The sequence below is a fragment of the Lemur catta genome, chromosome 18, assembly GCF_020740605.2.
Source record: "Lemur catta isolate mLemCat1 chromosome 18, mLemCat1.pri, whole genome shotgun sequence".
NCBI classification, from domain to species: Eukaryota; Metazoa; Chordata; class Mammalia; order Primates; family Lemuridae; genus Lemur; species Lemur catta.
Window position 1 is genome coordinate 44677517 of NC_059145.1, and position 14502 is coordinate 44692018.

General features: G+C 37.1%; 1 protein-coding gene across 5 annotated transcripts in view; it reads left to right on the forward strand.

Annotated features, from left to right (window-relative positions):
• The window catches only part of ULK4 (unc-51 like kinase 4), a 497440-nt gene that overhangs the window by 167924 nt on the left and 315014 nt on the right, over nt 1-14502 (forward strand). For all 5 annotated transcript variants that reach the window (XM_045530714.1, XM_045530715.1, XM_045530713.1 and 2 more), the window contains 5 exons: nt 2256-2389; nt 4229-4350; nt 4515-4571; nt 10815-10866; nt 10971-11065. In XM_045530714.1, the coding sequence (XP_045386670.1) occupies nt 2256-2389; nt 4229-4350; nt 4515-4571; nt 10815-10866; nt 10971-11065 (460 nt within the window). The remainder of the gene's footprint in view (nt 1-2255; nt 2390-4228; nt 4351-4514; nt 4572-10814; nt 10867-10970; nt 11066-14502) is intronic.

Genomic DNA, 14502 nt, shown 5'->3' on the forward strand with positions numbered 1-14502 from the left:
ACAAAGCACAGATGGAAGGAGGGATAGATCCATCGTTGTAATAGGAGGAAATATGTCTAGAATGGGATGCACAGTAGGTGTGCATATTGGGAATTGAGAAGAAGTGGGATTTCTCTAAGATGTTTTCTATTTTTTGTGTGCAATAGGAGACGTAATCACTGACTAAGAGTCTCATCAGAGGATGGAAGTTTAGGGGTTTGAAGAGAAGGCAATTGACTGTGGGAATAAGTTGATAAGGAAGTGTAGTTGGATTGCTGATACTGTTCTGGGCCATTCAATATTGTTTTGGATTTATAGTGGTGTGTATCTGCCCTATGTTTAACTTTAGCATCCTTCTCTGCAGGTGTGTAGAAAGTAGATTGTCAGTTAAAGTGGATTGTCAGATTCATCCAGAGTTCATTTGGCTAGACGGGTGCAAAGAGAAGAAAGAGCAGCAAGAGTGTAATCAAATGACAGTTGGTTTGGTATAATTCAGTCAGGAGGAAAGCAGGGGTGGGGGGGGGGGGAAGAAAGCATTGATGGATTGGGAGGAAATGTCATGGATTCAATTAGTTGAAAAACTGTCATAATGGAGGTATTGGAATAAGAGCAGGTATGATCAGAGGAGGTGTTTGAAATACTTATCTTGGAGTGGGTGCACTGAAGTGCCATCATTTTTAATTTTGAAAAAGCTGTCCTTCAGATGGTGAGGCTGAGTAGGAAGATGTCAGGCAACCCATCTTGGGAAGCAGAAAGGGAAGATGAGTTCCCATTGTCCCTAGTCTTTTCTGTTCTCTCTTCTTAGTTGGGCTGATGGAACAGGTGCCAACTAATTAAGAGGCTCTTGGAATCACTGTCATTCTCTTGGAAGCTCCAGGCAACAGTGATAGTGTATTGTGTTGTAGGTCCGTGGCATCTCCATGCCAGCCCCATTCAGTTCCTCACAACTTATATGGCTGATGTTTTTGGAGTCCGTTTATTATGAAATAGAGGAAGTGTTACTCTTCAGTGGTTTGTTTATTATCAGAAAGTTTTGTGCTCTGAGTTACTTTCAAGTAGTATTGATACATTTCTGCTGATTCGTCAATATTCTCTTTTTCTTCTAACCAGTATCATATTTGTTAGTGTGGCTAGGACCATCATCAGTGACTAGAACAGAGGATGCTAACTGATTGATAAGGAATCAAGGCTAACTTTCTGATTTGGGTTCATCCTCATGTGTTCACTAATAAGGCTCTAGATAGTAATAAACAGAAAGGCAAATGCATGAATAAATCTGTTGAGAGAGACATAAATACTAAGTTTCAAGATGTCACTGCATTTTGTATCATATGTATGTATGTATTATGTATAAAACTCTCTCTCTCCAGTTTACAGTGGGAATTGGTTGGAAGTTCTTTCTGAGAAGTAAAAGTTGGGTGGGATGGTTGGCAACAGAAATGGAGAGATGGATGATGGTGAACAAATGGCTTTTGTATGATGAAATCAGTGGACCTGTTGCCTTTTAGGGAGTTGAGTGGAACGGGAATTTGGGAAAACGACTAGTGAGTCCAGCAAAGGGGAGAAAATATGGAGAGGGCCCAAAACTTTGTAACAACACCCTAAATATCTAAGGTATTGGTCCAGTGTGCTCCCTAGTTCTGGGTTGGAAACAGTGGGCTCAGAAATTAATGTTTAATGAATGCCAGTGGTTTGAAGAAGAAATAAGTTATCTTTAAAAGGCAGTTATTATAAAACTAGTGGACAGAGTGACATGTAAAATCTAGGTGCTTAGATAGTGTCTATCTACATAACCAGTGTTAAACTGAAACCTTTTCTTTGGATTTATGTACACAATTTACTGAAAGAATTTGAGTTTGTGTGAATTGCCTGGGGTCCCAGGCAAATTTAATATCAACAAAAATGCAGTCAATTTGTGGTTCTACTTTGAATCTTTGAAACACCAAGAGCCCTCTTCTTTCCAGACATCTTTGTTTGTCTTTCATTTATCATCTGGAGAATATTGTTCCTTTCCACTGGCCAAAGGGAGATGAAATCAGGGCATTATTTTGTAGTACGTTGGTGGAGAGATTCAAAGTTGCCTTATTTTCTTTCTGCATAAACATTTTGAGTTTTCTAACGTGAAAATTGACTGTGCCTGACAAGCTGCTACAAATCTAAATGCCAACATGATTGGGACTGTGCCCTCTGGAAACACTTGCCTTGGCAGCATTTTTGGACAGATGCTATCAACTGTTTTATCATACGAGGTAATCTTTGCACTTTCCTGTGTGTAGACTGGTGATGTACATCGAGAGAGACAGCAGAAAGACCACTCCAGGCAAGGAGCAGCAAAGTGGCAATGAATACCTGTCCAAATGCCTGGGCCTTCTCATCCGTCACATCGTGCAGGAGCTGCCACGAGTCCTGGGTAAATTGGAGTCGCATCCGCAGGCCCTGTTTCTGGCTAACCTTGCTGTGACTTGGCTTTTAGGCGTCACCTCTTTTTAAATTCTTACTTGTCCCTTCTTGAAGGCGAGTGCAATGACACTTTTTCACGAATATGTAGTTTCAAAATTTAAATTTGTTTTACCTGTTTTTATAATTATTTTGCAGCAATGACATGATGAGCCAATGAGCAGGCTAACAGTTACGTTGAAGTATTAGCTGAGGTAAACTGGCAATTTTAGAAAATAAACAAAAGGAAAGTTTTCTGATTGCTTAAAGTTGGAGTTAAAGTATTATTTTGGGAACTTTTCTCAAGATTTCTTTCTGGCTAAATCTGAAGAAAAAAGTTTCCCTTCAAGTTAGAGCAACAAATTTATTTATTGTTAAAAAGCTTTAAAATGCATAGATTTTCATTTAAAAAAGGAAAATGTTAAAGTTTAATGTTAAAGAATTTTGATACTGGTTTAAAAGTTGAAACTTTCTTTCATTTGAAAAATTATCTTTAAGATAACATATTCTAATAATTATTTGCAAAGGATTTTATTATAGCTAGAGAAATCCTTTATTTCATTATATGCAGAAATTAAAATAATCTAAGGAGTGCATAAATGTAGCTTAAATCCCATTCCATGCTTTTCCAGCAGATGTAGCTATAAACCAGAAATGTCTAGAATGTTAAATGTGATCCAAACTATTATAGTAATGTATACTTAGACTCAGAAGTTCAGAATAGTAAAGTAATGAAAATATCCTCATGGCTGACTGACAGTTACTTTTTACTCCTTACTGATACTTTAAGAGATTATTTTTACCTGTTAATGACTGAAAATAGAGTATGTCAAAATTTATTTCGGTTATCACTATTGTCCGGTTTTTTTTTTTTTTAAACCTTTTTTGGACTGTAACCTTTTTTTTGAAAAATTTTATTTTCTTGAGACACGTTATCACTCTGTTTCCCAGGCTAGAGTGCAGTGGCATCATATTAGCTGACTGACTATAACCTCAAACTTCTGGGATCAAGCAATCTTCAGCCTCCCGAGTAGTTGGAACTACAGGCATGTGCCACCACCACCCTTGGCACATTTTTCTATTTTTTGTAGTGACAGGGTCTTGCTATATTGTTTAGGCTGGTCTTGAATTCCTGGGCTCAAGCAGTCCTCCTGCCTTGGTCTCCCAGTGTGCTAGGATTACAGGCATGAGCCACTGCGCCCAGCGGGGTTGTAACCCTTTTTATCTCCAGCCTGACTGCTATGGTCTGGTCGATTGGTAGCTGAATTTCTTGTTGCCAGACTTACCCTGTTTTAGGATATCATGATAAGATTCTAATGTCCACAAAGCAAGTTTTATTTGTTACTGGATTTATCATTCAATGAGAAGTTTGGGGAATTGATCTCTCTTTACTTCCATCCCATTTTGTTTTTTTAAAAATTGAAATCTATAATTGGTTAATTTATAATTTTGAAATAAATTTTCCTGTTTATAACAGCAATAAGTGCCCAAGGTTGAAATTTGGAAACTTTGAAAAAATTTCTAAAGCCACTACTCTATCATGATCATTTCTAAATTTTATTTTTAATTTTTAGATGAGAGGTTGAATTCATTGATAGAGTGTATATGCAGAATATCATATTCTGTCCCCAGAAACCACAGTGTCTGTTATAATTTCAAAACTTGTGAGTAAAATCACACAGCTTCTAGCCAGTTATTTCATTTGGGGATTCATTACCTTAGAAATCCCATTTTAGTGTTCAAGCAGTGACCAGTGGTACCTGAGTATTTGTGGTTTTTCACCTCCGTGCATGCTTTGGGCTGTGCTTTGCAGGTGACATTCTTAACTCCTTGGCTAATGTTTCTGGCCGCAAACACCCATCAACAGTTCAAGTGAAACAACTGAAGATGTGTCTCCCTCTGATGCCGATAGTGCTTCACCTCGTAACTTCACAGGTACTGTCGTATTAGGGGGAAAGGATATAAACATGGCTCCCTTCTTTGACAACTGGGGTCAAGAAATGTAAACTCAGACAAGACATTTTAATTCTTTTCTTTTTCTTGAACTAAAATTGTACGTGGCTTTCAGTATTTAATCTATGGAAATTCTCATCACACAGGTATTTCGACCTCAAGTTGTAACAGAAGAGTTCCTTTTCAGTTACGGAACTATTCTTGTGAGTAATACTAAATTTTTCTTGTTTCTAATAAAAATGCGGCTGTCTCTACTGTTTGTGGAATTTGATGTCAGAATGAGGTAATTTAAAAATGCTAGTGGTATTTATTTGTCTCTAGGAAAGTGACCTTTTTATATTTTTATCTGTTGACTGTAATAAAATTTGACATTTGGAGAAAAAACACATTCTCTCCTGATAATGTATTTTGTTCAGAGACAGCCCAAATAGGGTAAATAAGTCCATAGACACTCTTTCATAGATTTTGGTATTAAACGTCATGAAAAAAGTTAAAATAATAAAACTGGTGAAAATGGAATGCTAGAACTATATTATCATCATTATTTACTTTGGATTACATTGTCCAATCATGTGCAGTATCTCTTTTTATGATGGCATTTCTCTACATTAAGCTCAGTTTAGCCTTTCCTTTAATTTTGATGATACAGGTATTAATAGAAATGAAAAACAAATCATTGTACTTACTATCTTTGAATTCAGTTTTTGTTCACAAAAATTACCTTTTTGTTTAGATTGTGGTTCATGAATTATGTTATCTTTTTCTCTTGCCTGTAGAAGTTACACTATGTATCGTTGATGACATGAGGAGCTGTAAAAAGGGAAAGCTAAGACCTTAGTCACGCAGCGTCTCCGGTCTTACTCTGATATTAATAATAAACCTAACTGAGATTTTCAAAATGCCATAGAGGTATCTAGTTAAAATGAAGTAGACCTCTCAATTTTATTGTTAGTTTGTTCCACCGACAAGTGAGACTGTGGTTTTCTAGAAGGTTCATAGGGTGCAGTGTGATGATTTTAAGTAAATACAAATACTGAGTGGAGGTCGCTGACAGGAAGCAGTGTGTTTGGGTAATGCAGTAGGGGTCTTTTTTGTGCTCACTTTCGAAGCTTTATCATTCTAGTGTCTTAATCCTGAATTCTGGAAAATAGTTAATTTTCGTAGCACGTTTATGAATTACAAAATTATTAAGGTTTTCATCAATGACCATCTTTAGTTTACTTTGTATTTATTTTAAGTACAATATAGGCATCATTTTAGGATGACTATAGTTCTATATTTATAATCCCATTGCACTGACATACCATGCCTGAAAATGGTAATTTTGCCCTTGTAGCCCACCTTGGAACATTTTGGCACAGTGTGTTCAGAATAGGTATAATTGTCCTGTGTTCTTTCTCCTATTACTTTCTTTTAGTGTGTAGTACTTTTTTCTGCCTACATTAACCTGGTACGCTTTAGGTTTTCAATAAACTACCAAGTGTCTCCGACATAAAAGTCTTCATGCACTTTCAGGAATTATATATCTGTATGTTAGGGAGAACTCATCTGCTTCTTGCAATACTGTGTTCAGAAACGAGAGAGGAGGCCACACTGAGGAAAGGCCCCGGAACAGGAGTACTCTTTGCAAGTTGTGGATGTTTTGTGGGGTCTCCTCTGTGTAGGCACTTTTAGAGAATGGAAAATAACTTGCCTGGTTTAAAGATCTTTATGATATTGAAAATATCTTTAGCATTTTTTTCCTCGATAATCTCACCCAAGTAGAGAGAGTTTGGCAAATAAATTGGAGGAGGCCTTTTTGCTGTGTTCAGGCTATTTTCCTAGTTTAAATCATGGCTAGTCCCAGAATTCTTTCATTATTTTTCTTATTGTATTTGTTTGTTGGCCTGACTTGTATATTCACCTTTCCTTAGACTCAGTGTTGATGGCACTGATGAAATGCTAGCAAAGGGAGAGAATTACTGACTAAAATTCAGGATCTGGATTTAGTTATCCCTACTGTTCTTGTACGCATTATTATGAGTTGTTGAGAGCTGGATGCTGCTTCTATGAGTTAATTCATAGTATTTCCAGAGGACACCAAAAATAGTATTCAAGTTCCAGTGCCCTACTGATGCCATGAGGCATAGTCAACTCATCCAGCATCCTACACAGCCCCTTAGAAACTTGCAGTGCAGATTAGCATATTAAAGTCTCTTGCGTTTTCTGCTTTAAAGCAAAGGTTTTCCAAACTTACTTTAGGGTTTCTTTTTTGGTGAGGAAGGGGAGGGACAGCATAGTTATAAATGTTCTGTAGCTCAGTCCACAGAACGATTGTGTGAAACTGTCTAGTGCGCAGTGCTGCTTCGGTTCTGGTGACATGAGGAAGTAATCCATTCATATTTACCCATACTTAGCATTGTGTTTGTTTTGTTTTTATTTTTATTTTTTTAAGAGACAGATCTTGCTCTGTTGCCCAGGCTGGAGTGTTTTGGTGAGCATTGTGTTTTGTTTTGTTGTTTTTTTTTTTTGAAACAAAGTCTCGCTCTGTTGCCCAGGCTAGAGTGAGTGCCGTGGCATCAGCCTAGCTCACAGCAACCTCAGACTCCTGGGCTCAAGCGATCCTACTGCCTCAGCCTCCCTAGTAGCTGGGACTACAGGCATGCGCCACCATGCCTGGCTAATTTTTTGTATATATATATTTTAGTTGGCCAGATAATTTCTTTCTATTTTTAGTAGAGACGGGGTCTCACTCTTGCTCAGGCTGGTCTCAAACTCCTGACCTCGAGTGATCCACCCGCCTCGGCCTCCCAGAGCTAGGATTACAGGCGTGAGCCACCGCGCCCGGCTGAGCATTGTGTTTTGAAAGATTTATTGGGCCATCTGGAGATAAATATTATTTTCAATATTTTTCAAAATGTATCTGGTAGAGTAGCTACTGTAGTATGGCAGATATATGTCCTTTTATATTTCAAAAATATGCCTTAATTTGAGGCATTCAAACTTAGTGCCCTTTAGTAGCTGTGTCCGGGAGCAGCAAGTTGCTGCCAAGAACTTCTTGGGCTTCTGCTAAAGCAAATCTCCAGGAGCTGCTGGCCTGCCTTGGGGTGAGTGTGGAGATGGTGACCACAGTTGGTCTGATCTCTGCTCATTAGAGGACCTTAAAGGAGCAGGCTGGAGAGGGGATTGGAATTGTGCTTCCCACTGGCTTCATTTTTCATAATGGCACCAGGGCATGGTTTGCCTGTTTGACCTATGCATATTTTTGTTTTTGTAGAAAAATTCAGGATACTACTTATATATGGAGACATGAGTTAGGAATTAACTTTTTGTAAACCTTTTTTTCCCCAAGTAAAATAAAGTTTTAATCTTCTTATATTTTAAAGAAACTAGTGTTTGGAAACAATTCAGCAGGGTACTTTTAAATCATTATCAAGCTTTGAAAGGCTTCTGGCAAAAGAGGACAACCCAGATGATAATGGCTGTTGTCACTTCTTATTGGCAGAAGCAGCCTGTCATCGTCACACCTGGCTCCTTCTCTAGGTGTTAGCAGTCAAATCAAGGACATGCTGTAGGGAAATTCTGTGGTGAATACCATGTTTCTTTTGGTATTCCAAAAGAATTGGGCTCCACTGAATGGGGCTGGGAAACAGAAAGTAATGACATTAAGGAAACATTTTAGGGAAGTCATGTGTATTAACCTAATGCCCACTGTATTTCTGTGGATTGTTTCCTTGGCTATGCAGAAGCTTTTTAGTTTTATGTAATCCTATTTGCCTATTTTTGCTTTTGTTGCTCGTGCTTTTGGATTCAAATCCAAAAAAATCATTGCCTGGCCCATGTCATAGAGTTTTTCCCCTATGGTTTTTTGTAGTTGTTTTATATAGGTTATTAAGTAGGAAATGTCTGATTTTCTTAAGTACTAAGTGTGACAGTTGATATCTCTGACATTTCACTTTGACACTTGTTTTATTTTTTATTGTGAAGGAACATCCTCAGTCTTTCAAACACATGTTTGGGATTGTGATAATCTTCCAAATTTTTTAGAGCAATTTTTCTGAAACCATGAATAAGTCAAAAATTCATATGAGTTCTGTCGTGGAACCAATGCAGTGCAGACAGCTTGAAATATCAATGAAATGTTTGGGTAGGATGTGGCTAATGAACGCACAGTAGGTCCAGGGTTTGAGAAGTTCCATTCTGTTGATTTTAATCATGACAGTGAGCCACGTGGGCAACCTGAGACCAAGGTAGTAGATAATGATGAGCTGAAAGGTGGATAATAATGAATGGAAGCGAATCTCTCTCAAGCTATGTGTAAATTAGCAGCAAGGTTTGACATTACTATTCCCAAAATGTACCATTTGAAAAAAACCAGCAAGGTCAAGAAGCTGGATAGATGGGTTTCACATGAATTAAATGAGCCTCAGAAATCATCTCGAAGCCAGCTTTTTTTTTTTTTTTGCTGTCACAGCATAAAGGTGAAGCATTGCTACACTGTATTGTTACGTGTCATGAAAAATGGATTCTTTTTGACAATCACAAGTGTTCGGTACAATGGTTGGCTAAAGAGACGAAACACAGCCCCAAACCAGATATTCATCGAATAAAGCTAGAGGTGTCTGTGTGGTGGTCTAGTGCTGGTGTTGTCCGCTGTAGCTTCATGAAACCTGGTCAGTTGATTACAGCAGATGTCTACTGCAACCAGTTGGACAAAATAATGAGGATGCTTGTGATTTAGCAGCCAACATTGGTCAATAGAGACAGGCCAATCCTTTTGCAAGACAACATGTGACCACATGTGGCACAAATAGCGCTGCTCAAACTACAGAAGCTGGACTTGGAAACTCTCTGTCCTCTACTGTATTCACCAGACCTTGCACCAACTGACTACCACTTCTTCCAGGCTTTGAACTACTTCTTGAAAGGAAAAATATTCAATTCTCAACAGGCTGTGGAAAACGACTTTTGCAATTTCACAGCCACTTGCTCTCCAGGCTTTTTCACCACTGGCATAAATAAGCTGCTGTTTAGATGGCAAAACTGTGTCTATAGTATAGGTGTATACTTTGATTAATTGTACTGCTTCTTGTTTGAGATATAAGAAACTACACTTTGGATTCGAAATTGGACATTTCATATTTAATGACCTAATAAATAGTTTCAGGTCTTATGTTTTCTGAACATTTTAATGGCTACACGCTGTCCCATTTGTATGAACCATATATAGTTTGATGATTTCAATAAGGCTCAAAAATACACAATAAACTATTTGAGAACACTTGTATGTGTTAAAACTATTCACAAAACCAAAGAAATAATAAATTCATGATAATGGTTATGTCTAGGGGAGAGGCAGGCAGATGGAAGGGGGAGTTTATGCAAGCAATTGGGAGTGTCTTAGTTATTAACTTGACTGGTGGCTTTAAGAGTTTTCTTTGTTCTTTATAACACAAAATATATACGTATGTTCTTTTACATATGTTACATGTATTTTATATTTATCAAATATTTTAAGAAAAACGTTTGGAGAATAGTAGACCAATTTCTACTCTGGGCTAATTGCTTACACTTAATTATTTTTAGTTCTGGGGTCATTTTATATTTTATTTGCCATTTGTTATCATATATAAAGTATTATATATGTATTATTTTGTGAGCCTAAGGGCAAGAACTCTGTTGCAGTGTCTCTGCAAATTAGTGACATGGGTGCTCTGCCTAGTATAGCCGTGGCAGTGATTGTTTCATTGAGATCATGTTCATGAGCAGCTGTTCTGTCTGCAGTACTCAGCCAGGGACGGGGAAGGTCACTCACCCAGGGAGCTGAGTCCTCAGAGAGCTCACAGCCGAGCTGCTCAGGCCTGGCTCCCAAACGGCACTGGAGGTCTTCCTGCAAAGGAAGCAGGAGCATGGTGCCTGGGAGCATGGATAAAAGGGGGTTCAGGTGTCTAGAAGGAACTAAAAACAGTGGTGAAATTTGAAGACAGGCCATGATAACCAAACTGCTGTGGGTTGATGCAGTTTGTACTCAGGGTAGCTATTAATAAGACTTCACCTTCCTTTGAGACGACTGTTTCCCCTGACTAGGTGCCATTGTCACTAACTTCCAAGGTGGTGAGAGAAGTAAGTGTGGCATGTTATTGGAAATGGTTACGTATTGATTGTATCATTCTCACTTTTGCAGGTGTTTAATATTACTACTGAATCTATTCTAACTCTAAATCTCATTGATAGTGATTTGTACATTTAAAAATGATTATAGTTTATAATTTATGTATAGCATTTAATATAATCATTTTAAAACCATAATTATAGTATCTATTATATATGTTGTGAGTATTTATGCCTTCCATGAGTTATTTCTCCAAGAACAATAGGTGTACTTTTGGGCAAAACATTAATTACCTATATTTTATTTCAGAGTAATTTTGAAATCACCATTTATTTAAAAATTTTATTCTTTCCAGAATCATATTAAATCGGTAGACTCAGGAGAAACTAACATAGATGGAGCCATAGGTGAGTAGACCATGGGATGTTTTATGTCTTTATTTGAGGTACTTTTATGTTGTGATTTAGAACACAATAATAATAACACCTATAATAATTAACTGTATTTTTAGGACTAGTGGCATCGGAAGAATTTATCAAGATCACGTTGTCAACTTTTGAAGCAATAATACAGTATCCTATTTTACTGAAAGACTATCGCTCTACGGTCAGTTCTGGCAGCTTTTGATAAAAGCTCTTTTTCATTTATTTGATAATTCTGTATAAAGGAGACCTAATTTACATATGCTTGGCTCATAGGTCTTCCTCATGTGAAAAAAACACTCAGAAAAGCCGCCCTCTCCCTGGCAGGGTGAACATAGGAAATCCCTTGCCTCTGTGTTGACTTCCTTGGGGTTTTTCTTTGTGCATTATTCTGTTTCCCTTCTGGTCCGTACCATACCTTTCCCTCAGCCTACTTCTTGCCTGATTATTTGTTGTAATCCATAGTACAAACCCTTGGAGCAGAATATTTCAACTTTGGCACTAAGGGCATTTTGGGATGGACAATTTGTTGTGGGGGACCATCCTGTGCCTTGTGGGATGTTTGGCAGCATCCCTGGCCTCTACCCGCTATAGGCTGATAGCACCTGCTCGGTCTCCCTTCATGTGTGACAACCAACTGTCTCCACACATTGACATATGTCCTCTGGGTGGCAAAATTGCCTCTATTTGAGAACCTGTGCCTTTAAGTGATCCTTAGGCAAGCTGGGTGCTGACTTTAGAGAGAAGGAAACCTCCTCCTTTCCTGTTTGCAGAAAGGCCCCTAGAAGGGGAGCCAGGTAGGAGGACAACTGAGATGGTGGTGTGAGGAGCAGTATCAGGTTTCACCAGCAGGTGGCTTTCCCATCTCCTGCCCCTGCCCCTGCTGAAGCACTGGTGATTTGGTACAGGGGAGCCGTGAGCCTGAGCCTCAGTTCTGGCCTCCTGTCTCATTTAGCCTTTCACCCAAACAACAGTGACTGATTTTGGATAACAAATTATATGGGCAATCGGAGGCATAACGAGTTTGCTCAAGTGGTTGATGATGCAGCTGGGGTGGAACAGTCTTTCAGGAGATCAGGGTAGACAGATGGAGCTGGGAGGAGTAGCAGATCGTGGGGAGCTCTTGGCCATGGTAATGAATTTGGATTTCACTCTGATTATTGGCTATCAATTCCTGAGTGGTTTCATTCCTGTCCCACAAATAATGTTAAACATAATTTTACAGGTAGGAATAATTTTTGCAACAACAGCAATCATTTTGGTATTCTCTTTCATGGTTCCTAGGGCTGCATTATCCAAAGGCTTCTAGAGCATTTCTCTCTGTCTCTCTTCAGGCAGCCCTGACTTCTTCCATGGTAGCTCATGGCTCTAAAGACACATGTCCCGAGAGAGGGGATGAATATTTTTTGAGAGAAGGAAATTTCTACCAATTCTTTATGGTTGTTTTCTTGTTCTTGTTTTATATGTTGTATCGTAAAGTAAAATACAAAAAAGTGTATTAAAGTGTATGTAGTTTAACAGTTCTAAAACAAGCACTCAGGAAATTACCACTCAGTGATTTACCCACAGAGCTTACCACTACCTGGACTGTGATAGTAATCATTCCTGTGTATTTCTGTATAGTCCTGTGTATGCGTTCCTAAACAGTATAGATTGGTTTACCTACTTTGAGCCTTTATCAATACAGAATATATTTATTCATGACGTATTTTTTTTGTTCAGTATTTGTAAGTTATCCATGTTTAATTTTTCATCAGTGTATGGTATCCCACTGTATGAATAGGTGTATATGCATAATCACAGTACCTTTATTTACTCCTGATAGACATTAGGTCGTTTTTCATTTTTGGCATTTATAGGCAATATTTCTATGCATATTGCTGTTTATGTATTTCTAGTGTATATATACTTAAGAAAAGAATTAGTGATTATGGGATATATGTAAACTTAGTTTATCTAGAAAATGCCATGGTGTTTTCCAAAGAGGTGAAACATACCAGTTTACGTTCACATCAGCAGGGCAGTACCTGATGCTTGCCACTCTTCCTAACTCTTGTTATTTTAGACTTTTTAATGGGTATGTATTAAATTCATTTTTTTCAAGATTATTAATGAGGCTGAGTGGTTTTCCCATGTGTATTGACTATTTGGATATACCCATTCTATTTTGTAAAGTGTTCGTTCAGGTATTCTCTTGAGTTAGGCCTTTTCTCATGGAATTCTTTATGTTTTACGGGTACTAGTCCTCTGAAGATTATCGCTTTTGTCAGGTTTTGCAAGCCTCATACAATAAGTTGGGAGGTGTATTCCCTCCTTTTCTATCCTCTAAAGAGTTGAAATTATTTTTTCTTTGAATATTGGTAGAATTTTCCTGTGAAGCTGGATATCTTCTCAGGGAGGTGAGGGTTGTCTTTATAGTTTTTTGTTTCTTCTTAATTCAGTTTTTATTAGTTTTGTTTTCTGTGATTTTGGCTTTTTATTTAGTTTTTAAAATTTATTTGCATAAAGAAGTTCATAATATTTTCTTGCCATCTTTTTGTACTGTTTGTGTAATCTGATGTCTTCTTTTAAAATTTTTGATATTTATTGTTCCTTTTTTCTTGAACAATCTAACCAGAGGTTTGTTAATTTTACTGACTTTATTGAAGAGCCATTATTCAGTTTTGTTAATCTCTTGTATGATGTTTCTTTCCTATTTCATCTATTTGTGCTCTAATAATCCTTGTTTCTTTTCTTTGAGTCTATTTTGTATTTTTCTAACTTTTTGAGATAAATATTTAGCTTGTTAATTTTTCATACTTTTTTCTAATACATGAATTTAAGACTGTGTTTCTCTCTACATACTGCTTTAGCAGCATCCCGCAAGTTTTGGTGTTGTAAAATTGTTATCTTTTAGTCAAAATATTTTCTATTTTTCTTATTTGACTCGGGTTATTTAATTTGTATTTAAATTTCATATGGCTACATATCACTATCTTTGTATAATTGATTTCTAGGTTAATTGCTTTGAAGTTAGAGAATATACTCTGCAATTTCAATCTGTTGAAATTTATTAAGACTTGCTTTTTAGCCCGTTATTAGATTATTTTTTGTAGATGTTCTGTATGTTTGAGAGGAATATGTATTTTGCACATGTTGGGTGCAGTATTCAATATATATCCATTGGGTACATTTATTAGTCATCTTGTTCAAATCTTTCCTTACTAACTTTGGCCTGCTTGTTCTATAAATTACTAAGAGAAGTATGTATAAATCTTCTATTACAAATTTATTTCTTCTTGTAGTTCTGACAGTTTTTGTTTTATATATTTTGAGGCCATGTTACTAGGCACATGTAAATTTCAAATTATGTCTTCTTATGAAATCAGTCTTTTTTCATTGTGAAGTGACTTTTATGTCTAGTAATGCCTTTTGCCTTACTCTATTTTCTCCCACCTTAATACAGTCATACAAGCTTTTTTTGGTTAATATTTGTCTGATATATCTTTTTTGATTCTTTTCCTTTTAACATCTTTCTTTATGTTTTAGATCTATGCCATGAAAATATAGTAGTTTCAAGTAATTTAATTTGTCCAATTTTTGAGTTGTAACTGCAGCATGTACTCCATTTATGCACTGTAC